Source organism: Oryx dammah, unplaced genomic scaffold (assembly GCF_014754425.2).
Source record: "Oryx dammah isolate SB20612 unplaced genomic scaffold, SCBI_Odam_1.1 HiC_scaffold_9, whole genome shotgun sequence".
Classification (NCBI taxonomy): domain Eukaryota; kingdom Metazoa; phylum Chordata; class Mammalia; order Artiodactyla; family Bovidae; genus Oryx; species Oryx dammah.
In genome coordinates this window covers 9,996,759-10,022,712 of record NW_024070193.1, presented here as the reverse complement: position 1 = coordinate 10,022,712, position 25,954 = coordinate 9,996,759, and the positions used below count along the sequence as shown (strand labels likewise).

The window sequence follows — 25,954 nt, the reverse complement described above, 5'->3', positions numbered from 1 at the left end:
ACCTCCTGGATCATGCCAATGAACTCGGAGAAGGCCCAGTTGAGCTGGTTGAGGACACTGTTGAGGAAGCTGGGGGCCACATCCGGACCCTCCCGCAGCAGGTCTGCCATGTGCTGCTGCAGCAGGGTGGAGGGGCAGGGCTCTGCGGGCACAGAGCGGGGGGGTGATGGCTGGGTATCATCACACCCCGGTCAGCGGTCCCACCTGCCCGCCTCTGTCCTCCCTTACCGGGCCGCTGGTTAAGGGCAGAGAGACGGCTCTCTGGGAAACTCTGGGCACAGCGTGCAGCACTAGCAGGGGTTAGGGCTAAACCTGTCCCCTCCCTCTGCTGGGCCAACCACAGGCTGCAGTTGTTCCCAACCCGCAACCCACCCCGAGTTCTAGAATGGCCCCCAAGCGCCAGCAAGTCCACAGTCACCTGCCCTTCAGGGTGTGCTAGACAGACAGGGCGGCCCAGAGCCCTCTCCACTCATGTCAAGGCCGTCCTCCCCAAGAGCCTAGTTTGAGCCTTGCCATCCTCCCGGCCTCTGCTGCCCTTGGCGTGGCCTTGGCAGATGGCTGAGGTGGTGGGCGCCAAGTCTGGGCTGACAGGCAGCAGTAACCAGAGCCCTCAGCTGCACCCGGGCTGGCCAGCCCTCCCCTGAGCAAATCAATAGTTCCGGCAGCAGCAGGACGCGGATCTGCCCCCCTGCTCTCCACGGGCAGCTCAGGTCCACCCTAGAGCCAGGACCAAGGCAACTGGCAAGGACTTGCCACAAGGCCCTTGGCCTCTGGGGACCCCATTAGGCCCAAACACTGCCCATAAGGGCAAAAACACCCCGTGGGCTAAAGCGGGCCACTGTGGGGCCGGTACAGCGTGGGAGAGGTAGGCTCTGTAAGCTAGACCGCCCAAGACTCTGGGCTGGGCGCAATGAAGGTCCTCGGGCTCACAGGACAGAGAACACAGACTTTGCTCCCAATAAATGGCCCCTTCCTCCAGGTAGCCCCATGGACACCCTCTGGGGCCCTGGCCAGCCCGCAGTATGTGCCCTTGCCTTGACTCAGGCATCCAAGGTCCAGGACCACCAGGTGGAAGTAAAGGGGCAGAGGAGATGGGAGTTGGGACAAGGCTGGAGGTCAGGGAGCTGGATCAGAGGACAACGGACAGGGCGCGCTTGGTGTGTGAGCTGCTGGCACCCGTGGGGCTGCAGAGATAATCCCAGAGTGTCCTCGGATTGGAGGAAGGAGAGAATGGAAACCCTGGGGGACGGACAGGAAGTCTGGGGCCCACCGCGAGTCCGGGACTGGGGCTGGGAGAAGTGGGGAAGTCTGTGAGAACCTCAGAGCAGCGGGTGAGGGCCCCCTGCCTGCCAGACCTGGGTACTCACTCTGGAGGCTGGGCAGATTGGCGTCCTCAGGTTTGGTTTTTAGCAGGTGTGGCAGCCGCGTATAGCGGTACCCGAACCCACAGCCCTGGGGGTAGAGAAGGCAGGAGGTCAGTGGGGCAGGGAAACCCCTCCAGCCATAGCCACTTCCCCTCCAGCCAGCCTTACCCGCCAGAGCCGAACCAGGATCCAGTTGGTCTGGGCCCAGGGCCGTTGCTCATAGGGAGCCAGGAGGTTCCTCACCATGGCGATGCGCCTGCGAGAGCAATGGGTGGTGGGCCCGGGGTGAGGCTCATGCCGTGCAGGGCAGCATGCCTGCCCCTGCCCCCAGACCTCCACTCACTGCTCCTCAGGGATCCGCTCCACGGCCCTCAGGGAGTTGGGGTAGCACACGTAGCTGGCCAGGGCCTGCATCAGTGAGTCCCGGATGTCTGCCAGGACAGGCCACACCTCAGCAGGTGCCTGGCATGATCCTGGTGCCCATGCCTTACCCCCACCTGGGCGGCAATCTGTGCAGAAAATGGCCAACCTGGGGTGCCACCCTGTCCCCATCCCCTCGAGCCCTCTGTCCAGTGCCTCACCAGTGCCCACGATGCGTGTGTCTGCGAAGTGTTTGGCAAGGATGGCGGCCAGACGGGTCAGGGTCTCCTCGTAGCCTACACGGTGGGGTGACAGGACGAGCTGGTGGGGAGTGCGGATGCCAGCGGCAGGCACATCTCTTGGTGGGTGAGCTTGGGGAGCGGGCTCCAGAGCCAGCTACAAGGGCCAGTCTGGGCCCAAGCTGCCATCTGGGGACTTTTGGCAGTACGTTCACTAATGGTTGGGCAGAGACTAAGGCACAGACTCAGGACGGGGGCTGGGCAGGCCCCGAGGCCGAGGGCAGGGCAGGGGACAGGCCAGGAGCCTAAAAGCCCACAGCTTAATCCACCCAAGCCCATCCTGGAATCTGGGGTCTGCGAGAAGCCACCAGCAGGGGCCCCACTCCTTGCTGTGATCTGCAAGCCCACCTGCCCCTGCATGGGATGCCACACCCCATGGTCAGTGCCAGGGCAGAGGGTGAGAGGCCAGCTGGCTCCTGGGCTACAGCAGCACCAAGAAGGAAGTGACAGTCCTGGTGGGGTGGGGCGGGGCGGGGCCCTCACGCCCTCTACTCCATCTGTCTGCTCTCCTCCTCACGCAGGGGGCAGCTGTTAGGTCTGTGGCTGCTGGTCCTAGGACAGGGCTCTCCGCCAAGTGGGACTTGTGCAGACGCTTGTGTGATGCTGTCTGAGCCCATGCGGGATGTATGCTTCTGGGTCATGGGGGCTCAGAACAGGGCTCCTGGGGCTCGCTCCGCAAAGGCCCGCTTTTCTGCCCCCTCCCAGCCTGAATGGCCCCATCACCTGGGAGCTCCTCCATGCTGTGCACAGGGCCGAAGTAATTCTTGAGGGCGCTGTAGCTGTTGATGGCCACGCTCAGGTAGAACTCGGGCATGAAGGCAAAGAGAGAACCTGTGCGGTCGCCGTGCTCGATGGTCCGCAGGCAGACTCGAAGCAGCCAGTAAATGTCCTGCATCTTCTCCTGCGGGGGGAGGCGGGGCGGACAGGTACTGCCAGGCTGCTGTGGAGCAGGGGGCGGGGGAGTGTCATGGGGTGCAGCCCAGTTGGGGGATGAGGAAAACTCTCCCAGGAGCATGACGTAAGGGCTGGACTCCAGGAAGCGGGAGAGGAGCTCAGGTAGGTGTGATCAAGCACTGCTGGGCAGGCAGGACAGGCCACCAGCCTGGCAAGGCAGCACTACAGCCCCAGCCAGAAGCCTGTCTGCACTGTTTTAAGGTACACAAGGCCTGAAGTGAGAGAGTGCCTTGTGATCAGAAGCTGCCCAGAGCAGAAGGGGCTGCAGGGGCAAGTGGGGATGAGGCCGCAAGGAAGCTACGGCCACGGCCAAGTCCAGGACAGCAAAAGACTGGACCGCCGGGAGTGTGGAGGCACGGAGGGGCCGTGGGGGCGAGGGACTTCCCTAGTGGTCCAGTGGCTAAGACTCTGTGCTCCCAACTAAAGAGTCCACGTGCCTCAATTAAGACCCAGTGCAGCCAAATAAATTAATATTTTAAAAACTTTTAAATGTGCGTCAAAGAACACAATCAACAGAGCAGTAAGAAAACACACAGAATGGGAGAAAATATTTGTCAATTGTAATGTGCTAAGGGGTTAATGGGAAATAGATGGAGAAACAGTGGAAACAGTGTCAGACTTTATTTTTGGGGGCTCCAAAATCACTGCAGATGGTGACTGCAGCCATGAAATTAAAAGACGCTTACTCCTTGGAAGAAAAGTTATGACCAACCTAGATAGCATATTCAAAAGCAGAGACATTACTTTGCCGACTAAGGTCCGTCTAGTCAAGGCTATGGTTTTTCCTGTGGTCATGTATGAATGTGAGAGTTGGACTGTGAAGAAGGCTGAGTGCCAAAGAACTGACGCTTTTGAACTGTGGTGTTGGAGAAGTCTCTTGAGAGTCCCTTGGACTCCAAGGAGATCCAACCAGTCCATTCTAAAGGAGATCAGCCCTGGGATTTCTTTGGAAGGAATGATGCTGAAGCTGAAGCTCCAGTACTTCGGCCACCTCATGCGAAGAGTTGACTCATTGGAAAAGACTCTGATGCTGGGAGGGATTGGGGGCAGGAGGAGAAGGGGACAACAGAGGATGAGATGGCTGGATGGCATCACGGACTCGATGGACGCGAGCCTGAGTGAACTCCTGGAGTTGGTGATGGACAGGGAGGCCTGGCGTGCTGCGATTCATGGGGTCGCCGAGTCGGACACGACTGAGCCACTGAACTGAACTGAACTGAAGGGGTTAATATCCAGAATACAGAAAGAACTCATACAAATCAAAAACAGAAAAACAACCAAATTAAAAACTAAGCAAAAGGATTGACTAGACATTTCTTCAACGAAGGATATATAAAATACCCAGCAAGGTCAACATTACTAATCTCTAGGGAAATGTGAGTCAAAACCATAATGAGGTACCACTTTACACAGGTTAGGATTATTATTAGTGAAACATATTTTTCAGGGACAATTATTGGTGAGGACAGGCAGAAATTAGAACCCGGCGTCCTGCTAGTGGGGCTGCTGCAGCCACTACGAGAAACAATACGGCAGTTCCTCAAAACAGTTAAAAATAGAGTTACCCCACGATCCAGCAAGTTTGCTTCTGGGTATACACCCAGCAGAATTCTAAAACATGGGATCTTGAAAAGGCATTAGCACCCCATGTTCACAGCTGTATTGTTCACAATAGCCAAAAGGCAGAACCGCCTCAAATGTCCACAGAGGGATAAGTGTGTAAACAACACGTGATACACACACAGCGGAATATTTATTTACTCAGTCTCAAAATGGAAAGACATCCTGACATATGCTACAGCACAGATGGGCCATGAGACGGTAATGCGATGCGAAATAAGCCAGTGACCAAAAGTCTGCTTACGCGCGGTACCGAGCGCAGTCAACTTCAGGGACAGAAAGGAGAACCGTGATTGGGAGCAGAGGTACGGGGGCGGTGGGGAGTTAGTGGGTCTAAGTTTCACTTTGGGGAGATGATGGAAAGAGTTCTGGAGGTGGCTACCCAACGATGTAAACACACAATGCTATTAAACCGTGCATTTAAAATGATCAAGATGGTAAGGCACCTATTGTATGTTACCATGATTTTTTTCAAATGGTTAAGGTGGTAAATTTTATGTTGTGTATAGTTTATCATGATTCAGAAAGAAGGTAGACAGATGGGAGGGTGAAGAAGACAGTGAGGGAGGGGGTGGCAAGACTGCCTATGGAGGGAGGTGGATGGGCATGAAATCCCGGTGGTGGGAAGACAGTGCCCATCTTTGTGGGGCTGGAGCAGAGGGGTGACAGGTGCAGGTGGGTGGGGCTGGGGAGGAGCCACCAAAAGAGGGAGCAAGCAGAGACGGCCGGGTAGAGACAGGGCTGTGATCACCCACTCATGTGGGAGGGGCATGTCCACGAAAGTGAACAGACGCCCTGACTCAGGCACCTGGGGAGCATCCAGGGGCACTCGCTCGGTTGCAGGGGAGATGCCAGGGCAGCCGAGGAGATGAAACAAGTGCTGCGGGGCCAGGGCTGGGAGAGGGATGTCCAAACAGTCACAGCAGGAGTCACTGTCTGTTCGTCTGTCCTGGGAGGGCAGCCTCAGCTTTCTGGTTTGTTGCTGAGCTACCAGGTCACGAAGGCATGTGGCATTCTCCAGAATCTGGGCACATTATTCAATGAATGAGGGAATGAATGAGTGAGGAGGGAACAACCCAGTGTCCTTAACAGCAGGGGATGGAGGGAGTCCGAGAAGCAGACTCAGGCTGGGGAGGCCAAGCGCCCTGGACACGCTGGGAGAAGAGGAGGACAGGCAGCACGCCCGGGGGCAGGCAGGACAGACTGGTCCTCTAAGGGGGACCATGAAAGCTGGCACGGGGAACTGCAGCTCACAGACAGCATCTGCTTGAGTTCACGGGCATGAAAAGATCGGGTTATGACACAGGGTGGGAGGGAGCCTGAGGAGCTGGGAGGGGGCAGGTGTGTGCCCGAGGCCCGGGAGGGCAGAGGGCACCGAGGAGTGGCGCCACCAGTCCCAGTCAGTGGCCAGTCCGTGAGCTGGCGGAAGGAGCAGCCGCGGGCCGAGGCTGCCCTGCTCACCTGGGAGTAAACGGCGGCGTGGACCCAGGCCAGGCGGCGGCTGAGGTGGTCCAGCTTTTCTGAGAAGACCTTCTGGCTCTTGCTCAGCTCCGCCAGGATGTCCTTCCTCTGCCACCAGAGGAGGAGGAGCAGAGGGCAGTCAGCACAGGGCCCCGTGCCCAGACCCACGCAGCTTGGCAGGGCCCACTGTGCCCGGGGCAGGCACAGGGAGGGGTGGACCCGGCTCTACTCTTCAAAACCCTCCTCAGTCTGACCTGCTGGTGGGCCTGGGCAAGCCAGGGCCCCAGGGCCCCTCAGAGCATGGACGTGGGGCTGAGCTGAGCCCGTGGTGGGGACCCCCCAGGAATGCCAGGCTAGAACTGCAACTCTGGCAGCTGCTTTTGCCCTGAACAAGCCTGGGCTCTGTGGGCAGGCAGGTGCGGGCCGGGGGCTGCCTGGACAGGGAACGGCTCTGGTCGCCAGCTCAGAGAGCTACGGCACAGGGACTCCAGGGGAGGCAGGGTGGCGGGCCCTGCTTGCCGCTGACTCTGCACGTGGCCGAGCAAGCGCTCGGGCCGAATCCATAATTGATGAGGAGAGCGGGTGTGCGCCAGCACTTAGTGGCCGGCTGCGGGCACCTTGGCACAGGCCACGGCTCGCTAACAGGGCTCAGGCTGGACCTGGCCCTGCTGCCGGCCCCACTCTCACTGCCGTGGGCCGGCCAGGGCCGGGGGGTGGGGACAGGGGAGCTGCTGGGCAGCCCTGAGGGGCAGGGAGCAGGTTTCCCTCGTGGGCTGCCCTGGGGACCCCCAGCGAGCAAGCCGCCCTCTGCCACAGCCCACCCTCCCCAAGTCCCACCTTACCCGCTTGGGGCACCGGCGGAGCTTGTCCTCTGTGTCCCGCAGGGCCATCGCATACTCGTTGACATCGTCAGACACTCCCACCATCTAGAGCACCGGACAGCAGACACCACACGTCCAGGGGGACCCTTGGGCACCTCGCACAGGCTTCTCCACACAGCCCGGACCCCAGCCCCACCAAACGCTTCACCTTAGGAGGACAGCCCCCTCCCACAGAAATCAACTGGGTCAGGCCCAAAGGGCACTGGCAGAAACCCTAGTCTTGCTGGGACGTATGCTCACATGCACAGCTGTGCCCAGGCACCCCTGCAGAAAGCGGGCTCACGGGCACACACAGACGCATGCAGACACACAGAGCATGACACACGCATGCGAGACCTTGCCCAGCTGCTGGTGAACACTGAGGCTGTACATCATGACGGCGCCATCTAGGACTTCCAGCAGGGAGTTCTCGGTGAGGGGCTGCTCAGGTTCCTCAGGGGGCCGCCCCACCAGCAGGCCCTCATTCCACTGGCTACCCTCGACTACGGAACAGGGGAAGGACAGGGTCAGGGCCATTCCAGTTCTTGTCTAAGCCTATGGAGCCAGGAGGGGCCTCGCAGCAAGAGAAGGGAGCCCTCGCCCGCGGCCCGGGCCCAGGCCCCAGGAGGGACCTGCAGGGAGAATGTGGGAGCCGGGTGGGGGCGGGGAAGGTCCTGCCTCCAGGACCTATTTCTGTACCATCGATCTCCCGCCCTCAGAGTGCACTTCCCATACCCTTGAGATGCTGCCAGGCCACAGGACCAGGAGGGAACGAGTGTACTTGGCTTTGCGTGGGAGAGAGTCTCACAGGACAGAAGGTTCGGTCAGGGGGGCCCCGCCCGGCCCTGCCTGGCACCTACTGTCCTCTCGGGTCCTCTGCTCTGCACTCAGTGTGCGGACCTTCACTTTCTCCGAGGCGCTCAGGGGCCGCCGTGGGGTCATCAGGCTCACAGCTGCGGTGCTGAGGAAGCGGTTGGCTCGGCCCAGGGTTGGAGAACTGAGCCAGCCGGGCCGAGGCAGGGGCAGCGCACCCCCCACGGCCAAGGCCTGCATGGGGCGCTGCGGTGGAGAGAGGAGGCCAGACTCCACTCAACGATCCCAGGGCCTGGGCCCGCTCGGGGCTCCCTTGACTCGTGGGCTGGGGGATAGGCCCCACGGGGCCCTGTTTACCACACGGCTGCACCTCGTCTTCCAACTGCCCCCACCCAGCATTCACTGTGCCTCTCAAGGCCCGGGGTCTCGTATCGCCTCAGCAACTGGCAGCCCTCCCACCACACCGGCCCTCCACGCCTCCCCTACAGCACGGGACCCTGCCGGGTGACAAGCTCCTTGCCGGCACGGATGGTGAGATGGCCTGTGTGACACTCCAGCCCTGATGCTAAAGGGACAGCCCAACACAAAGCCCCCTCCTGCCCCTACCGCGGCACCTGGGCCGCAGCCGGGGCTGGCTCCTCGTCCTCATCCAGGTCATCCATGGTGGTCGCCTGGAGCTCCAGCGGGTCGATCAGGATGTTGGCTTTGGAGGCAAGGTCATCTAGGAGGAAGGAAAGGAAGGCTCTCAGGCTAGTGGAGAGGAGAGGGGTCACAGGTGGAGCTGCTCAGGGCAGCGAGAGGGTGCTGGAATCACACTGACCACGGTGCCTGCGCCCTGCCGTCCACCTGCTCCAACCCAGCCTTCACTCTGCACCCCAAGGCCCTGGGTCTCGTGGGGCAAGTCCTACTGCGTGAGGCAGGAGGCTCTCCCGCCACTCCCTCTGTCTTTATCTCCATGACCTCACTCTGTCCAGGGCCCCCATACTCCTCTGACTTTCCTCCTTGTCCTGCTCCGTAAACTGAAGCTGATCCAGAGCTGTTCCGGCCTCACTGCAGACCTGTCTCCACCTCTATTCTGACAGCCAGACATAACAGCTCCGCCTCCAGCCCAGGCCTTCGTTCTGGCTGCATCACTGGGCCCTCAGACACATCGCACTACCCTCTCCTGCAGCTCCTGTTCCTGAGGGGGCCTCAACCCCACAGCCTCTGGCAGGAAGCCTGGGGTCATCCTTGACCCCTTCTCTCCCCACCGCGTCCTCCCTGCTCCTCTGCTGCCTGGACGGCTTTGCTTCCTTGTCTCCTTTCTGGGCCCTTGCACTCCACCCTCCATATCTCAGTGTCCAGAGGGAGCTTCTTACGATGCAGATTCCCAACCCCAACATTGCTCCTCTGCTTCAGGACCTTCCGAAGCTACCCCTGTCCCCGAAGGAGCCTCCAGCCACTCTGTAGCCCACAGGCCCTCAGACTCCGCCCTGCAGACTCCCGGGTCTCGTCTCCCACCGCTTCCCGCCTCTCATTTTCCTCTCCAGCACAGCTCTCCAGGCCGTGCTGGGCCACCGCTGGCACCTGGGCCACCGCTGGCACCTCTGCCACTGCTCACACTGTGCCCTCAGCCCTCTGCACCGGAGCCGCTTGTGCTCATCCTCGAAAGCAGTTCAAGCAGCAAACATGCGCCACCTCACCCCATGCCACCCCTCACCGAGACCCCAAGGTTCCCCCAGTCCATCAGCCCCGGATTTCACGACAGGGCTCCCAGACCTCTGGGGTGGGTGCAGGGGCAGGAATAGCTGGACGACAGCCCAAGGCAGAGGAGGGAAAGCAGCATCTTCCCCGCTGAGCAGGTGGGAAGCTCGGGCGCCCTCTGGTGGACACAGCACAGCTCAGCAGTCAAGGCAGGGCTGGCTCAGGAGCCGCCCTGCTCACCACCCACGGGCCCACGCGCACCTTTGAGCGTCTTCCGAAGGTGCGAGAGGAGGCCTCCGAGGCGCTGCAGGTCGAAGTAGTCCACCTTGCCGTTATAGAAGATCTGGGGTGGGACGTAGGCCTCTGCGAGGTCAGACCAGCAGTCAGAGCCCAGCAGGACCCCTGGCCTTAGGCCACCGACCTGACTAGCCTTCCCTTACCACTCCTGCCTCTGCCGTTTCAGGCCAGTTCCAGGAACGGCACAGCTTGGGAAGAATGGGGCGTGGTTGTGCGTCACCCAGGGGAAAATCGGAGGGCCCTGACCCAGCCCTGTGGGAGATCCCCCCATCTAGGCTGCTCCCACTGAGCCTTAGGACTCTGTTCCACACAAACGCAGGGCCCCCAGCACCTCAGAGCCCACCCAAGGCATCCCCAATGAAAGGATGGGCGGGCAAGGACTGAGGAAAGGGGCCTGTGGAGGACAGGAAGCTGGGGACCATCAGAGCAAACACTATGCCCCAGGGAGCAGGGCTCCATCAAGCAGGAGGCCTGGGACAGCACCCCCAGCCCTGGCCTCAGCCAATGCCCACAGCCTGCCACGTGGGGCCCGGGCCACACTCACCCTCACTGAAGGAGGTGCGTGGGTTTGAAGCCTTGTACTCGTCCCAGTAGAAGCGCAGGGCCGAGATCAAGCGGTGCAGGAAGCAGACCATGTACTCGGGGGGGCAGAGCATGGGCGTGTTCTGTAGACACGGGTGTGAGACACGCGTCTGTGTGGCCCAGAGGCCAGCCTGCTCCTCATCCGAGGCCCTGCCCTGGGATCCGGGACTCAGTGGGGAGAGCGGGGCAGCAGGGGACGAGCAGACAGTGCCTGAAGCCAGGTGCAAACCCCGCGACACAGCCGGGAGGCCGTGGTGGGGACACCTACCCCCCGGCCGCTGGCATTCTCCTGCAGAAACTTTCGGAACTTGGTCAGGAAGATGTACCTGGAAGCTTCACCCTTTGGGGGAAGGAAAGCTGAGGCTGTGAGGAGCTAAGGACGCTGGCCCCAGGCTGGACCCAGCGGAGCATCCCAGCCCGCGCCCTGCACCCTGCCACAGGGCCCGTGCCAGCCCTGCCCTCTGGGTCTCTGGGTCCCGTCTGGCACCCTCCCCACCAGGGACGCAGGCAGGCCTGGGAGTCACTCACCCCATTGTCATCCTTATTGTTCAGCAGCAGCTTCAGGATCTGGACCTGTAGTTCTTCCACCACTGGGGGTGGGGTGGGGAGCAGGACACCCTCAGGCCGGGCCAGGCCCCAGGCTCCCGGAGACGGGGGAGGCGGGGGGAGCAGCTTTGGATCAGGGCTCCACCACCAAGGATCCCTGTGTCCCACCTAAGCATGCTTTCCACCAAGCGCCCCAAGTACACCTGCACGCAAATCCTCCACCCCCACCCAGTGCCCGAGGCTGGGGGCCAACCTTCAATGCGCTTCTTGAGCCTCTGGCAGCCCCGTTCGTAGGCACGCCGCCGGAGCCTCTCCTCAGAGGTCTCTTCCCTCACCTCCTCTTTGCCCTGGGCAGGGGCAGGGGGATCCGAGACAGCAAGACTCACCCAGGACCCAGGAGAGCCCTGCTCCAGCCCTCAGCCTAGGAAGCGGCCTCGTGTGCCAAGCGCAGGTGGTCCAGACAGCCTGGGTCAGCCCTCCCTGAGACCGCGCCCACCCGCCTCAGGCACACTCACCTCCCTGGGGGAGCGGTGGGGCCACCACGTGGTCGGGATAAGCTCCTGGAGGCCAGCCTCCTCCACACGCAGCGGGCTCTTGATGTAAAAGAAGACGATGGACCGCAGCACATCGAAGCTGGTGGTCGTCAAGGCAGAGCTCTGCTCACCACCAGGGCCCCGGACACCCTCGCGAGTCCCCCCTGGGAAGCCCTCCCAGAGCCTGACCGCCTCCCTCCCAGGGGCCCGTGGCTGCGGTGTGCCTGTCTGCCCTGAGAAAGGGCTGTGGTTATCAATTCCCCGCCCAATTCCCTGCAAGCATCCGATCACGGCTTGTCACAGCAGCAGAAGTGCTGGGACAGCTGGGCGGAGGGCTGTGGCCTCTCCATGCGCTTCTGCCTCCTAGAGGCTGAGGACCCCAGAGAGACAGGACAGCTCCCGGCACAGGCTTCCCAGCCAGGGGCCCGAAAGCACGCTCTCTTTCCTACTCCTGCGGTTCTCCATGTTTTTCTGGAAACAAGAGCTGACTCGGTAAGAAGATCTCGCATGAACACCTGCCATGGACCACAGATAAAAGTGCGACGCTTTGGCTGAAGAGTGCAGGCGTGGGTGGCACCTCACCCACGTCTGCGTAGCGCTACCCTCCCTGCTCTGGAGAGAAAGTGCTGGAAGGCTGAGTCCTGAAACAAGGTGGCTCTGGCCCTCCTGAGCCTCCGTGGGGAGCCCTGGCTGAAGGCACACCGCCCTCCCAGGGCCTCTGCTGACCCCAGCAGGCACCGCAGGGCTGGCCTGCCTGGCAGCAAGGGGAGGATACAGGACATTGCTAAGGAGAAACTTGCGGGACTTCTCGTGACTGAGGATGGCGATGGTGAGCCGCAGGTAGTGGATCTGTGGGGAGAGGGTGCTCAGAGGGGGTGCGAGAGGCCCAGGGGGCTCAGGGCTGGGGCGGGAGCTCCCACCTGCAGGCTCAGGTCAGGGACGATGGGCGAGAAGCGGTACAGCCGCAACAGGGACATCATCAGCTGCTTGAGGCAGTCCTGCACCTCGTAGTCCTGGAAAAGGGGGTCAGGCTGCACGGTGAGCCACCGAGGGCAGCCCTGGGCCAGCTGTCCGTGCGGCCTTCTCCAACACCTCCCCCCACCTCCCCCGTCCTGGCCTCACCTCCATGAAGAGCCACAGGAGGTCCAGGACGTGGTGCACCACGGTCTGCGCCTGCTCGGGGGGGCCCGCCTCCACGACGCCCAGTAGGAAGCTCATGAGCACGGCCTCCACCACGTACACCTCACACTGCACCAGGGCCGGGTGCCAGTGAGGTGGTGGCCTTCTATCCCACTCAGGCCGCCCCCACCACACCCCAACCTGCTCCTGGGCCCCCTGGAGGACCCCTAAGACATGGAGGAGCCCTGCCGGGGTCTGACGGAGACACAGGAAAGGCCGCTGCCCCACGGCCCCCCTGGGGCTCTGCACAGGCTGTTCCCTTGGCCTGGGATGTCACCACCCCTGGATCTTTTCTAGAAAGCCCGATACCCTCAGCTGGAAGCATCTCCTCCTCCCCACCCTCCGCTGCCCCATGATGTCCTTGAGGTCTGAGAGCTCTGGTCATGGGGGCCCTGCCAGGTGATGTGGCTGGACCTCACACACCTCAGCACCCCAGCCCTCAGCCTGGGCCTTTCCCCTCCCTCGCGTCCCCTCACCAGGAGCGATGCAAAGTGATGGAAGATGTGGGCCAGGGTGAGGAGGATGGTGGGCTGGCCCTGCAACTGCCACTCAGAGCTCTCCTTCTCCACCAGCCGCCCTTCCTGGGGATGCGGGGGAGGAGAGGACAGTGAGGGGCAGAGGGCCGCAGAAAGCCCCCAGCCCACCCGACTCAGATGCCGGCTCACCACAGGGTCCAGCTCCATGCTGAGCACTGCCTGGAAGCAGCCCAGCAACCTCTGTGCCCGCACCAGGCTGGCGCTCGGCGGGTCCTGCAGGGGCCGGTAGCCTGCCACTGGGTAGGTACCACCGAGTTAAGCCAGCAACAGCTGCTCTGTGGCTCAGCAAGCCCACCGCTCCCACCGAGACCCCTGCTCCCTCCCCTTTCTCTGTGGACTGAAACTTCTCTTGCCACGTCATGCTCTTCACTGTTCAGCTGAAGCAACGATGGTTAGTGTAAGCATCATCCTTGACACTCACCTAAGCCGTACCCCGTTTACTCCTCATGGCAGCAGGGCCCACCCCCAGCCCACAGGGAGCCCCCCTCCCAGCTTCCTCAAGCGCACCCAAGCAGCCCACAGCCTTCTTCACAAAAGGATATCGCAGCGGACGGCTGCCGAAGTTGAAGGCCACAGACTCCTTGAAGGAGAGGCTGATGGCTGGGAAATAAGCCATGCCCAGGCCCCTGGATAAGTTCTCAAAGGCGGTGCCCAGTGACACACCATTCCTGGAGCAGAAAGGAGGGCCCGTGAGCCAGGGCTAAGAAGGAGGAGGTGGCTGAAGGGACCCGCGAGCAGGCCTCTGTGGGGGCTGCCCACCCTCCGGCTGCCAGAGCCAAAGCCCTTACACTAGGGCCTGGACTGTGAGGGCAGCCTGGGGTGCCCCAGAGGCCAGGGCTGGGGACAGAGGGGAGACTCACAGGGAGAAGGACAGAGTGCCTTCATCCAGGTCGATCAGGCAGCTCACGATGTCTCCCGACGCCCACGCCTGCCAGGGGAGGATGCCGTGCAGATGAGCAGAAGCCCAGGGCCCTGCCTACACTGCCCCTCCACCTGCGTCTGCACTGCACCGGGGAGACTGGCCACAGGACAGAGGACCTGAGTCCGTGCCGCCTGTGGTGCCCTCCACCCCCTCACTGCTGCCCGCATCGAGCCGCGGGAGGGGCAGAGGGCAGGGGCAGCGGGTGAGGCGGCCTCACCTTCCCGTAGTTCGTTGTGGTCACGTTCCACTTGCGCACCCGGTTGCCGTCGTAGGCGTAGGAGTTGTGTGTATCTCCAACCCCCTCCTAGGGTGGAGCTGTCCGTGAGGTCCGGGGTGTGGGGAGGGGCAGGACCAGAGCCCGCCAGGCACCAGCCTTGGACCCACACGGCTCTACTGAAGGGGGCTGGTCCGCTGAGGGAAGGCATGAGGGCTTTCGGGGCTGGGGTGTCCTGGGATGGGGGGGGTGGGACACGGTCCTCCTCCAGAGGGCAGTCCAGGTGAGGGTCCTGAATGGACCCCGTTGGGCTGGGGGGTTGCCTGAGCCCTGCTGAGGCCTGGGAGGGGCCCCTCTCCGCCTGTACCTCCTGATTGAAGCGGCAGTTGATTGTGCACCAGCCAATCTGCATGAGCCCTTGGGAGGAGATGAGCACCTCGTAGATCCATTTCCCTGAAAAGAGTTGTGTCAGACCCGGCAGGGAAACAAAGACTGCCTCCTGTCTGAGGCCTGGGCCCTCGAACTCCCTGCCAACTCCCTGGGCCATGGTGGAGCATGGTCTCACCTTTGTACACGCACGTGGTGGAGCGGATCGTCCCAAAGTTGCTGTGTCCAATCACCTGGGTGGGGAGCAGGGGGCGGTGAGCCTCCTCCCGGGCACACAGGGGGCCTCCCCAAGGGAGCACAGTCCCATGCCAACTCGGCTCGCCTTGGTGGCGACACCTGTCATGGCTAATGCTGAACCGTGCTGGAACAGGGCGGAAGGGCCCAGGCCCGGGTCAGGAGGGATCCTGGGCTGGAAGCGTGATGGGAGGGGGCTGTGTTGGGAAGACCTTGGGGTTGGGGTCACACCAAGAGCATTTTGGGGCTATTGTCAGGAGGGTTTGGGGGCTGGGGACTCAATGGGCCACATCAGGAAGGGCTTGGATCTGGGGCCCCATGCCTTGCCCTTGCTCACCCCCAAGAGGTCATCATCCACCAGCAGCAGCCCTTCAAAGCCACCCGTGTGGTCGAGGACCACAGTGGACGGGCCAAGCCGCCCTTCAGCCTGTTCTGAAAAGCAGAGAAGAGGGTTGAGGGGTTGGGCCGGGCACAGGCTCAGGCAGACACAGAGAGGGCACTGAGCCCCCCAGGCTCACCCAGCGCCCGAACCCCCTTGCAGATTTATGCTGTCACCTACCCTGGCTCTCCTCCTCCTCCTCGTCCACATGTAACAGCTGGTCCAGATGCTCTGGCAGGTTCTGGAAGTTCAGGGGTTTCCTGGGGAGAGTGAGAGGCTGAGAGGGGGCCCCCAAGTCCTTGAAACCAGCCAGATGACGCCAAACCCCTCTCCCAGTCCCCTTCTCCTGAGCTGAGGAGGGTGGCTGCCCAGACTCCAGAACAAGGGGTGTGCCGGTCCCATATTCTGGGGTGCTGGGGGTCAGAAGACTGGGTTATCTACTAAACTTGGAGCATTGCAAGACTGATTTGAAAAGAAAAAAGGAGGAGGAGGAAGAGCCCTCTGTCAGCCTTAATCCCCTCATCTGTACAAATGGAAGAACAGCTATGTGTCAGAAATGCTGTGAAGAGTCTGAGCAATAATGCTCCCTGTGTACCCCATGACCTGCCCACTCCTGAAGGTGGCTTGTTGATTAAGCCTGGGCCAGGAGGGCTGGGAGAAGTGCAGAACCCCAGTGCTCAGTACCAAGACCAGCTAGTCCAGTCCTTGACCCCAGGTCTGTGGTCCCATCCAGGGAAGCCTGTGTGTTGAATGAGACATGTCCTAGGAGGATGCAGGGCTCAGCCCTCTTAGCTTCTGGCTGGCTGTGTCCTGGACCCACCTGAAGAGGAGCGGAGAGCACACGGCAGGCCACCTGCCCTGGTCAGAGGGGCCAGGAGGATGTGTCTGAGTGGCCCCCTCATCCTCCCAGCACACATGCCCAGAGGAGAAAGAGCTCTGCCTAATGCTGGCCAGCTAATCCTGAGCTCAGCTGCTAAGAATAGCCAGGAATGAGATGGTGGTAACTAGCAGGGCTCCAGGAGCAGAGGCCCGAGGCCCATCCAGATCCAGCCCGCAGACTGCTGGCACCTGCTCTTCCATGTCGAATCCCAGGTCACACCCTGCTCACCGCCCGAGAGGTCAGGCCTGGAAGGGCACATGGATGGGCCAGCACACCGACTCTCTGGCTAGGTAGCTTCAGCCCAGGCCCAGGGGCCATATGTTCCCACACCTTGAGCTACAACTGACCTTGAGTTGCAAGAAGGAGAGACTCCTCCCCACTGCTGTGGAGCCCCAGGTCAAGGCCAGAAGGCAGCTGTGCAATGGGGTGCCTTGCCAGTAACGTGGAAGGATGGAGCCCCTCTGTCTCTTAACACCCCCAGCGGGCCCACAGATCAAGCAGACTTCCTCAAGGGCACTTCTTACAGGCCCACGCTGGGAGGGCTGCTCCAGTCCTGTGCCTGCTTTTAAGAGCAGCTGCAGGCAGGCAGTCTGAGACTCGGCCTCAGTGAATGCCTGCAGCACCTCCCATTTGGCCACCCTCAGCCCTGGCCTGGCCTTTCTGGCCTGCCCAGGTCCTGGCCCAGAATTCGGCGTCCCCATCACCACTGACTAACGGCTCCGCCACCTGCTCTCACTCCTGGCAACAGCAGCGCCAGTGGTAGCAGGATCATTTCTGCTGTCACATGAGGGAGGGATCGGGTGGCCTGGGGACAGGCCAAGACTGGGGCTGGGGTAGAGGTGGGCCCCAGCCCTCCACAAGTGGAAACCCTTTGGCCACCATGGCTGCTAAAATGGAAGAGGGGGCCCTTTGGCCCTGTCCAGTGACCAGAGACCGTGCAAGACAGAACACGGCTGGCTGGCGAGGGGGCTGAGACATAGGGACACCTGTGCCTCACTGCAGGGAGGAAGAATGTTCAGAACCCTTTGAAGAAGAAATTCACCAGCAGACCTACGAGTGACTGAGATTCAAACACTCCAGGCACGCGATCCCAACCCTGGGCATCCACGCAGCACTGTTTACAAAAACCAAATCCCCCCTAAACCAGGGCAGTGCTCAGGCAGATTCCTGGCCCGAAAAGATGCCCACCAGTATCAATTTGTCGTGTAGAAAACCATTCAGGAATAACCTCTGATGACAAAAACAGGATTTAAAACTCCTATAAACTCTTGGGGGTATGTCCATGCAGTGATGGTTTCTCAGGTTATCTGTGTCACAACTTACTAGATGGTGTGCTTTAAATACACGGTTTATGGTATGCCACTTATTCCTCAATAACTTTAAAGAAACTGACAGTGACAAAAATTTTAAGCAAATTTCCCATACGGCAAAATCCAAACTGCATACGTTATGAGATAAAGAACACAAAATGGAATCATGCGTGATTGTTTATATTAGAAGAAGATGGCAGATGCTTTTACTTTTACAAGTTGCTGCTAAACTGCACTTATAACTTGGATATAAGCTCAACTTAAATACATTAAACGTACAAGGAATAAAGGGCTGGTGGAGTCTGCATATTATAGGTCCGGCAGAGGCTACAGAGGGCCAGGTGCGTTGGAGGTAAGGGCAGAGGCACACAGACCAGATACCGCGGGTAGAGCAGGGGTGAAGTGCCACACTGAGGACTAACCCTGCACTGTGCCCCTGACCTCCGCTACTCCCTCAGAAGGGAGGTACCAGCACCGCCAGGGCAGACTCCGGTACTCTCTGGGCCATAGGTCTCGCAGTCAGGAGTGGCAGAGAGAAGATGGAAAGCAAGCCAGCCTACCCAGAGCCCAGCCTCCCTCCCCACGCCCCAACCTCTTGCCTCTGGTCTGGCCCTGCAGAGGGAGGGGAGAGCCATCCGGCCATACCTGCTGGTGGCTGCCGCGGGTCCTTGATCAGGAGAGGCAAAGACACGGTGCAGGTAGTCACTCAGCAGCTTCTCATGCACGATACCTGGGCCACAGGTTAGAAGGGAGAAGGGACACATGGTCAGTGTGGCTCCCAGCCCCTGCCAGCACAGAGGCCAGAGGAGCAGTCCCGGTGGGTGCCCTGCTCCACAGCTGCTGGTGGAGAAGAGGCGGCTCACAGGTACAGGGAGCCGCAGGAGGGCCTGGGGCTCAATGGACCCGGGACATGCTTGCCTCTGTGTCTTCTTCCTGCTTCCCTCAACACTGGGAGCCTCCTCCCTGCCCTGCCAGCCCTTACCTGTGACCCTGGATCTCTCAGCATCTGAGGTCAGTTTGTAGCTCTTGCGCGAGAAAGCCATGCCGCCCTCCTTGGACGCCATCTTTCATCTCTTGTGGGCAGCCTGTAGTCCTGAGGGCTTAAGCAGAGGCAGAGCCTGTCTATTCGAAGGAAGCCAAGGGCTCCCATATTGACCTCAATCCTGAGGTGTCAGGAAGGCCTAGGAACAGGTGAAGCCGCTACAAGGGCACTCACACACGCATCAACCAAGGAAGTCTCTCACCGCTCTGCCAGACCCTGGGGCCCTCCAAGCAGGGGTTTCCCACTTCCTACACAGGGAGGGTGGGTTGGGGTCTGATGGCAGGACAGACCCCACCCTGGCCCAGTGCTCACCCAGGCCCCGACAGGGAGCAGATGCCAGATATGTGTTTGTTAAACCAAACTATTAACGAATGCTTCAACCCAGTGGGAAATCAGACCCAGGCGTCCAAAGGGAGGTGGCCCAGGAGCAGAGGTCCTGCATCCTTCTCGGCTATCAGCCACGCTGGGTGCACATGTGCAAGAGAGAACCCTACACCTAGTCCACCATCCAAAGGCCTTGGTGCCATCTCCAGCTGCAAGTCTTACTGACATCCAAGGCCAGGACCCCCTGCCTCAGTTCCAGGATCCTCCTCCCTTCTCTGTTCCAAAGGTCTGCAAGTTTTCTTGTCCCCACTCACAACACAGCATCCTATCCCCTTACAGCAGCACCCCTGCCCTCATTACAGAGCACACTGTTCCCACTGCTCTTCGTCCCTCACACACCATGGTGTTGCTACAGCTGTTTCCGAAGGGGCACTAAGTTGCTGGTGCCTCACTGATCTAGAGCTGTGCTACCCAACACACCACCTACTAGCCACATGTGGCTCTTTAAATTTCAGTTCAAGTTTCAGAGGGCTTCCCAGGCAGCGCTAGTGGTAAAGAACCCGCCTGCCAAAGCAGGAAGACCTAAGAGATGCGGGTTCAATCCCTGGGTCGGGAAAAGTTAAAAAATTTAAAAGTCAATTTCTCAATTAAAGTGGTCACGTTTCAAGGATTTCCGTGGCCCCATGTGGTTAATGGTTACTGGACTACACACCGAAAATAAAGAACACTGCCATCATCACAGAAAGTTCTATTAGTCGGTGCGGGTCTAGAGCCTAGTCCACCAGCAATGCCTGAGACAGAACTCCTCTCTCTTATCTCACCCCAAACAGCTCCTCTGCTCCCGCCACACCCTCTTGCCCGCTCCCACTCCGCACCACGCCCGCCCCTCAGGAAGGCGACTCCCTGCCCTGCCGCCCACCACCGGCCCTCTGACACAGAGCAGGTGCCTGACAGGTTAGACGTTGTCACGGAACCGATGAGCAAAGCTTCCAGACATCCACTCCAGGTGTCAGGTGTTGAGGACCCAGGTGGGAGGCGGGCCTTGACTTTTGCCCGGGGGCTCCGTGCCACGTCGTCCCATCCAGCCCCGCCAAGGGTTTCGGGCTCGGAATCGAAGCCACCCCCAAAGACGCGAGGGCACCGCTAGTCTCCCCCAAGTCGCCTCCGTCCCGGCCCCAAGCTCTGGAGGACCCTCCAGGCCAGCTCCGGCCCGGAGTCCGGCACCACAGGCTGCGATCTCTCGCGCGGCTAGCACTCTCACAGCTGGACGGGCCGGGGACGCAAGGGGAGCCACGGGGAAGCCCGCCCGTCTCGGAGCCCGGCCGCCCCTCACTCACCCCCCAGCCTTCGCCGCCGAGTCCCGGCTCACAACATCTGCCCAGCTCTCGGCTACGGCGCCCGTCCGTGGCCAAACAGCGGCCGCCGCGCACGCGCACGCGCACCGACCCGCGCCCGGCCTCGGCTAGGTGGCGCCCCCCCGAAGCCTCCAAGCCGGGATGTTCCCGGAGCCCGCCTCGCCCCCACTGCCCAACCTCTTTCGCCTCCGTCCCCAACCTGCGCGGGCGCGAGAGGAGCTCCTGGCCCAGCCGTGCCGTTAACGCTGTGTCCTGAGAGACCTTGGCCGCCTATCTCCCTACTCCTGCCCGTATTTGGAGATCCAGCCCAAAGGTCCGCTAGGACGTCCGAAAGGCTGCTCCTCCCAAGGGTCTCTGCCACCTGTGACCCTCACTTCCATTCAGGCCAGACGCGTGGCCTCGCTCACCTTTCTCAGGGATGGCACCTCTGGCCAGGCGAGGAGAGCTTCCCTGGGCTCTGCTGACAGGGGCGTGGGCAGACCTGCCCCCGTGGGAGCCTATCAGTCATCAAAGCAACAGGGAATTTTCTCCACTTTACAGGGAAAGCTGAAACTCAGGAAAATTTAATATCACCACTTTAAGGCTGGAACTCTGGCCTCTGGCAGCAAGCATATCCACACAGCCCTTCCCTTCAGAGGGGCCTAGGCTGTGGGGGCCGCACACCCCCACCCCACAGCACCTCAAGCGTCCCCAGTGAACCCTTCCAACACTGCCCACTATATTGGGAGGCTTCTTGGGGGTAACTATGCCAGAGTGAGGACCCCTGTACCTCACCTAGGGGGCTTGAGGCCTGGCACCACCCCCATTACTGCCACTGGGTCTCAGGTCAGATCCCAGCAAGCCTAGAGTGGGGGTGTGGAGACAGAGCCACCCAATCCCGTAGGGACAGGTTTCACAACTTCCCGGATGGGGCTGCGGTGGGTCACGGTGCAGCCTCCAGCCAGGAGGATGGGGTGGCTGCCACTCCTGCTTCTGATATGCTTCTCAGGGGCCCCTGGTAAGTGTCCTTCCCCTCAGCCCTGATCCCCATCTGCCTTCAGAAAGGGGTCGGCTCCAGGCCCATCCTGCTATCTGAGCCAGGAACTTACTTTCCTACTGAGCCTGTAGCAGTGAGTGACCTTGGCTTCTTTCACAGAGCTGGGCAGCCAAAGGAACACAAACACATTGCCTATTCAGGCCTGCGGTGAAATGTCTGCTGTAGCTTTGAGGCAGTGTTAGGACCACACAGACACATACACACATGCAGGCATTTATCCCTTATGAGCCAGACCTAATCCTCCTACCTAGCATATACGCTTATGCTAGTTAGGTGGCTCAGACAGTAAAGAATCTGTCTACAATGCAGGAGACCCAGGTTGGGAAGATCCCCTGGAGAAGAAAATGGCAACCCACTCCAGTATTCTTGCTGGGAGAATCGCATGGACAAAGGAGCCTGGCAGGCTACAGTCCATGGGGTCGCAAAGAGTTGGACAGGACTGAGCGACCAACACTTTCAGCATTTACCCTTATGCTGGTCAGAACTTAGACTTGGGAGTCAGAATGCTTAGTTTGGGCCTTTGCCTTGTTAATAAGATAGCTCTGAGCCTTCACATCCTCACGTGAGAAACGAGATGGCATAAGCTCCATAGGGCCAGCACCAGCATGCACTGCACTCAGAGTATATGTTTTACAGCTGAGCCCAGTGCCTTGCCCACTAAACAGGTGCACTAGTGATTACAGTCACGTCTGAGCCTGCTCCTCCCATCCAGTACAGGGGTCTGACCCTTGAAGGGATCACAGGGTCCACTCCAGAGGCCTTGTATTTTGATCTCCTGAATGAATAAAGTGTGCACATTGCTGATATACACGTGCTGATTCGCATGCCCACCCTGCAGGGCAGCGCTCGCCCTTGAATGACTTCCAGGTGCTTCGGGGTACGGAGCTGCAACACCTGCTACATTTAGGGGGGCCCAAGCCTTGGCAAGAAGATGTGGCAAATGTTGAGGAGTGTGCAGGCCGCTGTGGGCCCCTCCTGGACTGCAGGTGAGTGCCCACTGGGCCTCAGTAAGACTGGAGGGAGAGGAACCTGGGCACTGGTGACCCTGTGCCCCTTCTTCCCAGGGCCTTCCACTACAACTTGAGCAGCCATGGTTGCCAGTTGCTGCCATGGACCCAGCACTCACCTCATACACGACTGCAGCGTTCCGGGCGCTGTGACCTCTTCCAAAAGAAAAGTGAGTGGCTGCGAAGGGTGCGCTGGGGAGAGGGCTGCTGAGGTCTCCAGCCTTGCTGATTCTGGGTCTTTTGCTCCCAGCCTATGTTCGCACCTGCACCGTGGACAACGGGGTCGAGTACCGGGGCACTGTGGCCATCACCGTGGGTGGCTTACCCTGCCAGCACTGGAGCCACAGGTTTCCCAATGACCACAAGTGAGACAGACAGCAGCTTCCCTCTGCCTCTGCCCGCTTGGCGCCTGCCCCTCAGCACTCACTGTATTGCTGCTCTCGCAGGTTCACACCCACACTCCGGAACGGCTTGGAGGAAAACTTCTGCCGCAACCCGGACAGAGACCCGGGAGGTCCCTGGTGCTATACAACCGACCCTGCCGTGCGCTTCCAGAGCTGCGGCATAAAGTCCTGCCGGGAGGGTAAGCGGCTCCGGGTCAAGCCTGGGACGGGAGGCGCGTGCCCACGCCCGTCCACGAACCCATCGGCCCCGTGTGTCTCCAGCCGCTTGCCTTTGGTGCAATGGTGAGGATTACCGCGGCTCAGTGGACCGCACCGAGTCAGGACGCGAATGTCAGCGCTGGGACCTGCAGCACCCGCACCCACACCCCTTCGAGCCGAGCAAGTACGCGGGGGCGGGCTCGGCGCGAGAGGAGGGCGGGCAAGGGGAGGGCCGAGGTCTCCAGGGGCGGGGCGATAGAAGGCCCAGTGGATGGGGTCAGACGGGAGTACCAACCAGGCTCTTGTTTACGCCCGGCCACCGCCCCCAGGTTTCTGGACAAAAATCTGGACGACAACTATTGCCGGAATCCGGACGGCTCGGAGCGGCCCTGGTGCTATACCACCGACCCGCAGATGGAGAGAGAGTTCTGCGACCTCCCCCGCTGCGGTACAGCGTGAGGGCGGGGCCTGGGAGGGCACCTGGGATACGTGGGGGCGTGGCCTGGGGGCGAGAGGCAGGGCTGGGCGTGACCCCGCGGGGGTTCAGAGACCCTGGGGCTCCGCACCAGCCCGCGACCGGGTCTCAGCTCCGGCTCCGGCCCCGACCGGCCTCGGTCCATCCAAGGGTCCGAGGCACAGCCGAGCCAAGAAGCCACGACGCTCAACTGCTTCCGCGGGAAAGGCGAAGGCTACCGGGGCACAGCCAACACCACCGCCGCGGGCGTGCCCTGCCAGCGTTGGGATGCACAGCTCCCACATCAGCATCGCTTTGCGCCGGAAAAGTATGCGTGCAAGTGAGTTGGCTGGCAGCCGCTGGCAGCTGAGTACTCCTGGGGATGGGACCTGAGGGGGGTCTCCCGGGCGGGGCTTGAAGGAAGGCGAGACCTGGGGAGAAGCTGAAGGCTGGATTGCGGCTCCTGCTGGCGGGCTGGGACCCACCTGGGCTGAGCAGCGTGCCTGCTCAGGGACCTTCGGGAGAACTTCTGTCGAAACCCCGACGGATCGGAGGCGCCCTGGTGCTTCACATCGCGGCCTGGCATGCGCATGGCCTTCTGTTACCAGATCCGGCGCTGCACCGACGACGTGCGGCCCGAGGGTAAGGCCGAGGCTGGGGCTGGAGGCACGGAGCGAGAAGGCTGGGGCGAGAACCGGCTGACGGTCGCCCTTGTCCGCCCACCGCAGACTGCTACCATGGCGCGGGGGAACTGTACCGCGGCTCTGTTAGCAAGACCCGAAAAGGCATCCGGTGTCAGAAATGGTCGGCTGAGACGCCACACAAGCCGCAGTAAGCTTGTCCGCGCACCTGGCACCTCCCAGACCCAGGCCACAGGCCCCACCCAGGACAAGACCTCGGGTGGCAAGCTTAGGCATCTCTCACTGCGAGTGCTTGGGGTTACCCTTTGATCTTGCTCCCCTCTTCGGCCTAGGTTCAAGCACACTTCTGCCCCACACGCGCCCCTGGAGGAAAACTTCTGCCGGAACCCAGATGGGGATAGTCACGGGCCCTGGTGCTACACCACGGACCCGGGGACTCCATTCGACTACTGTGCGCTGCGGCGCTGTGGTGAGCACCCGCGACTCAAGCCCGGCCCCGCCCTCAGCCTCCACTGCCAAAGGCTGGCTCCCTGAATGCTGAATTTGAATCTTCCAGATGATGATCAACAGCCGTCCATCCTGGAGACTGCACGTATGGACTTGGGCCAGGCACTCCTTGTGGCCCCTTAACACCCCCAGGTCCATCCAGTAGTGGGTCTCATCCAGCACACTGTCCCCCAGACCAGGTGCTGTTTGATAAATGTGGCAAGAGAGTGACGCGAGTGGACCCGTTGCGCTCCAAGCTGCGTGTGGTTGGGGGCCAGCCTGGGAACTCACCCTGGACAGTCAGCTTGCGCAACCGGTGAGGCATGACTGCCTGACTCCCCAAGATGGGCTGAAGCTATATCCGCTGTGCCTGTGCCAGTAGCAGGGTGGGAAACTGCCCCCACCTGGAAATGGCAGGTCCATCCCGGGTCTCAGGACCATTTCCTAACCCGCATTCCTGCAGGCAGGGCCAGCACTTCTGCGGAGGCTCCCTAGTGAAGGAGCAGTGGGTTCTGACTGCCCGGCAGTGTTTCTCCTCCTGGTGAGCCTCCCTTAGATTTGGGGACCCAGTCCCAACCCCCTGCCTTCATCTCCCCCTCAGCCACCTTCCCTGGCAAGTCACCAGGTGAGCCCTGGGCAGCAGACCCTGAGTCTCAACTCATCTAGCAGAGCTTCTCTCTCAGCCATACATCTCTCGTGGGCTATGAGGTGTGGCTGGGCACCCTGTTCCAGGACCCACAGCCCGGGGAGCCAGACCTGCAGCGCATCCCAATGGCCAAGATGATCTGCGGGCCCTCTGATTCCCAGCTTGTTATGCTCAAGCTGGAGAGGTGTGTGAGAAGTCAAGAGGTTGTGAGGTGGGGTGGGGCCTCGTGGCTTCAGACCCTGAAAGCCCTCATTCTTGCTCAAGACCCGTGATCCTGAACCAGCGTGTGGCCCTGATCTGCCTGCCCCCTGAGCGGTATGTGGTGCCTCCAGGCACCAGGTGTGAGATTGCAGGCTGGGGTGAGACCAAAGGTAAGAGAACAGCACAGAGGCATGGACTTCTCCAGGCCAACAGGCCCCAACTTGGTTCCTGCCTGCAGACCCTCTCCTCATTCCCTTTGCTGTAGGTACAGGGGACGACACAGTCCTGAACATAGCCCTCCTGAATGTCATCTCCAACCAGGAATGTAATGTCAAGCATCGAGGACGCGTACGGGAGAGTGAGATGTGCACTGCAGGACTTCTGGCCCCTGTGGGAGCCTGTGAGGTCAGTGGCAGGGTCCCTGGCCAGCTGAAAATGTACTGCTTCACCCCCGAGGGGGCTAGTCTCTGCCACGGCCCAGGCCCCCCCTCACCAGTTCTTGCACCTACCAGGGTGACTACGGGGGCCCACTTGCCTGCTTTACTCATGACTGCTGGGTCCTGCAGGGAATTATAATCCCCAACCGAGTGTGCGCAAGGCCCCGCTGGCCAGCCATCTTCATGCGTGTCTCTGTGTTTGTGGACTGGATTCACAAGGTCATGAGGCTGGGCTAGTCCCAGCCTCAATCCTGTGTGCCTTGGCAAGGCTGAAGCTTTCTGTCCGACATAAAGCCACCTTTCCTCTTGA

General features: G+C 60.8%; 2 protein-coding genes across 8 annotated transcripts in view; one reads left to right on the top strand and one right to left on the bottom strand.

Annotated features, from left to right (window-relative positions):
• The window catches only part of RNF123 (ring finger protein 123), a 27,953-nt gene extending 5,254 nt beyond the window's left edge, over positions 1–22,699 (bottom strand). The window contains exons 1-33 of one of the 5 annotated variants that reach the window (XM_040246927.1): positions 22,605–22,699; positions 22,297–22,440; positions 18,396–18,513; positions 18,059–18,143; positions 15,404–15,483; positions 15,182–15,276; positions 14,789–14,843; positions 14,591–14,676; positions 14,227–14,313; positions 13,948–14,015; positions 13,630–13,755; positions 13,217–13,331; positions 13,028–13,132; positions 12,495–12,620; positions 12,293–12,385; positions 12,148–12,221; positions 11,355–11,472; positions 11,093–11,186; positions 10,822–10,883; positions 10,562–10,633; positions 10,256–10,376; positions 9,676–9,777; positions 8,346–8,452; positions 7,779–7,977; positions 7,276–7,421; positions 6,901–6,984; positions 6,059–6,166; positions 2,747–2,924; positions 1,946–2,020; positions 1,708–1,795; positions 1,533–1,620; positions 1,368–1,452; positions 3–142 (exon numbers count right to left, since the gene is read on the bottom strand). In XM_040246927.1, coding sequence (XP_040102861.1) covers positions 3–142; positions 1,368–1,452; positions 1,533–1,620; positions 1,708–1,795; positions 1,946–2,020; positions 2,747–2,924; positions 6,059–6,166; positions 6,901–6,984; positions 7,276–7,421; positions 7,779–7,977; positions 8,346–8,452; positions 9,676–9,777; positions 10,256–10,376; positions 10,562–10,633; positions 10,822–10,883; positions 11,093–11,186; positions 11,355–11,472; positions 12,148–12,221; positions 12,293–12,385; positions 12,495–12,620; positions 13,028–13,132; positions 13,217–13,331; positions 13,630–13,755; positions 13,948–14,015; positions 14,227–14,313; positions 14,591–14,676; positions 14,789–14,843; positions 15,182–15,276; positions 15,404–15,483; positions 18,059–18,143; positions 18,396–18,477 — 3,144 coding nt within the window. In that variant the 5' untranslated portion in view covers positions 18,478–18,513; positions 22,297–22,440; positions 22,605–22,699. Of the gene's footprint in view, positions 1–2; positions 143–1,367; positions 1,453–1,532; positions 1,621–1,707; positions 1,796–1,945; positions 2,021–2,746; positions 2,925–6,058; positions 6,167–6,900; positions 6,985–7,275; positions 7,422–7,778; positions 7,978–8,337; positions 8,453–9,675; positions 9,778–10,255; positions 10,377–10,561; positions 10,634–10,821; positions 10,884–11,092; positions 11,187–11,354; positions 11,473–12,147; positions 12,222–12,292; positions 12,386–12,494; positions 12,621–13,027; positions 13,133–13,216; positions 13,332–13,629; positions 13,756–13,947; positions 14,016–14,226; positions 14,314–14,590; positions 14,677–14,788; positions 14,844–15,181; positions 15,277–15,403; positions 15,484–18,058; positions 18,144–18,395; positions 18,514–20,116; positions 20,201–22,296; positions 22,443–22,604 lie in introns of those variants that run through there. The other 4 variants (XM_040246926.1, XM_040246929.1, XM_040246925.1 and 1 more) reach the window with 4 other exon arrangements.
• On the top strand, positions 21,018–25,954 carry MST1 (macrophage stimulating 1). Of its 3 annotated transcripts, none has more exons than XM_040246954.1 (18): positions 21,018–21,131; positions 22,009–22,156; positions 22,235–22,347; positions 22,428–22,542; positions 22,624–22,760; positions 22,843–22,959; positions 23,109–23,234; positions 23,405–23,573; positions 23,745–23,875; positions 23,962–24,064; positions 24,207–24,343; positions 24,431–24,466; positions 24,556–24,676; positions 24,824–24,901; positions 25,044–25,190; positions 25,271–25,377; positions 25,473–25,612; positions 25,720–25,954. In XM_040246954.1, exons 1-18 carry the CDS (start codon positions 21,041–21,043, stop codon positions 25,879–25,881), a joined length of 2,178 nt encoding a protein of 725 aa, XP_040102888.1. In that variant the 5' UTR covers positions 21,018–21,040; the 3' UTR covers positions 25,882–25,954. The 3 variants fall into 3 exon arrangements, with proteins under 3 accessions (XP_040102888.1, XP_040102887.1, XP_040102886.1); XM_040246952.1 differs by having other exon boundaries at positions 21,041–21,131; positions 22,843–22,963; positions 23,109–23,227; XM_040246953.1 differs by lacking the exons at positions 23,745–23,875; positions 23,962–24,064 and having other exon boundaries at positions 22,843–22,963; positions 23,109–23,227.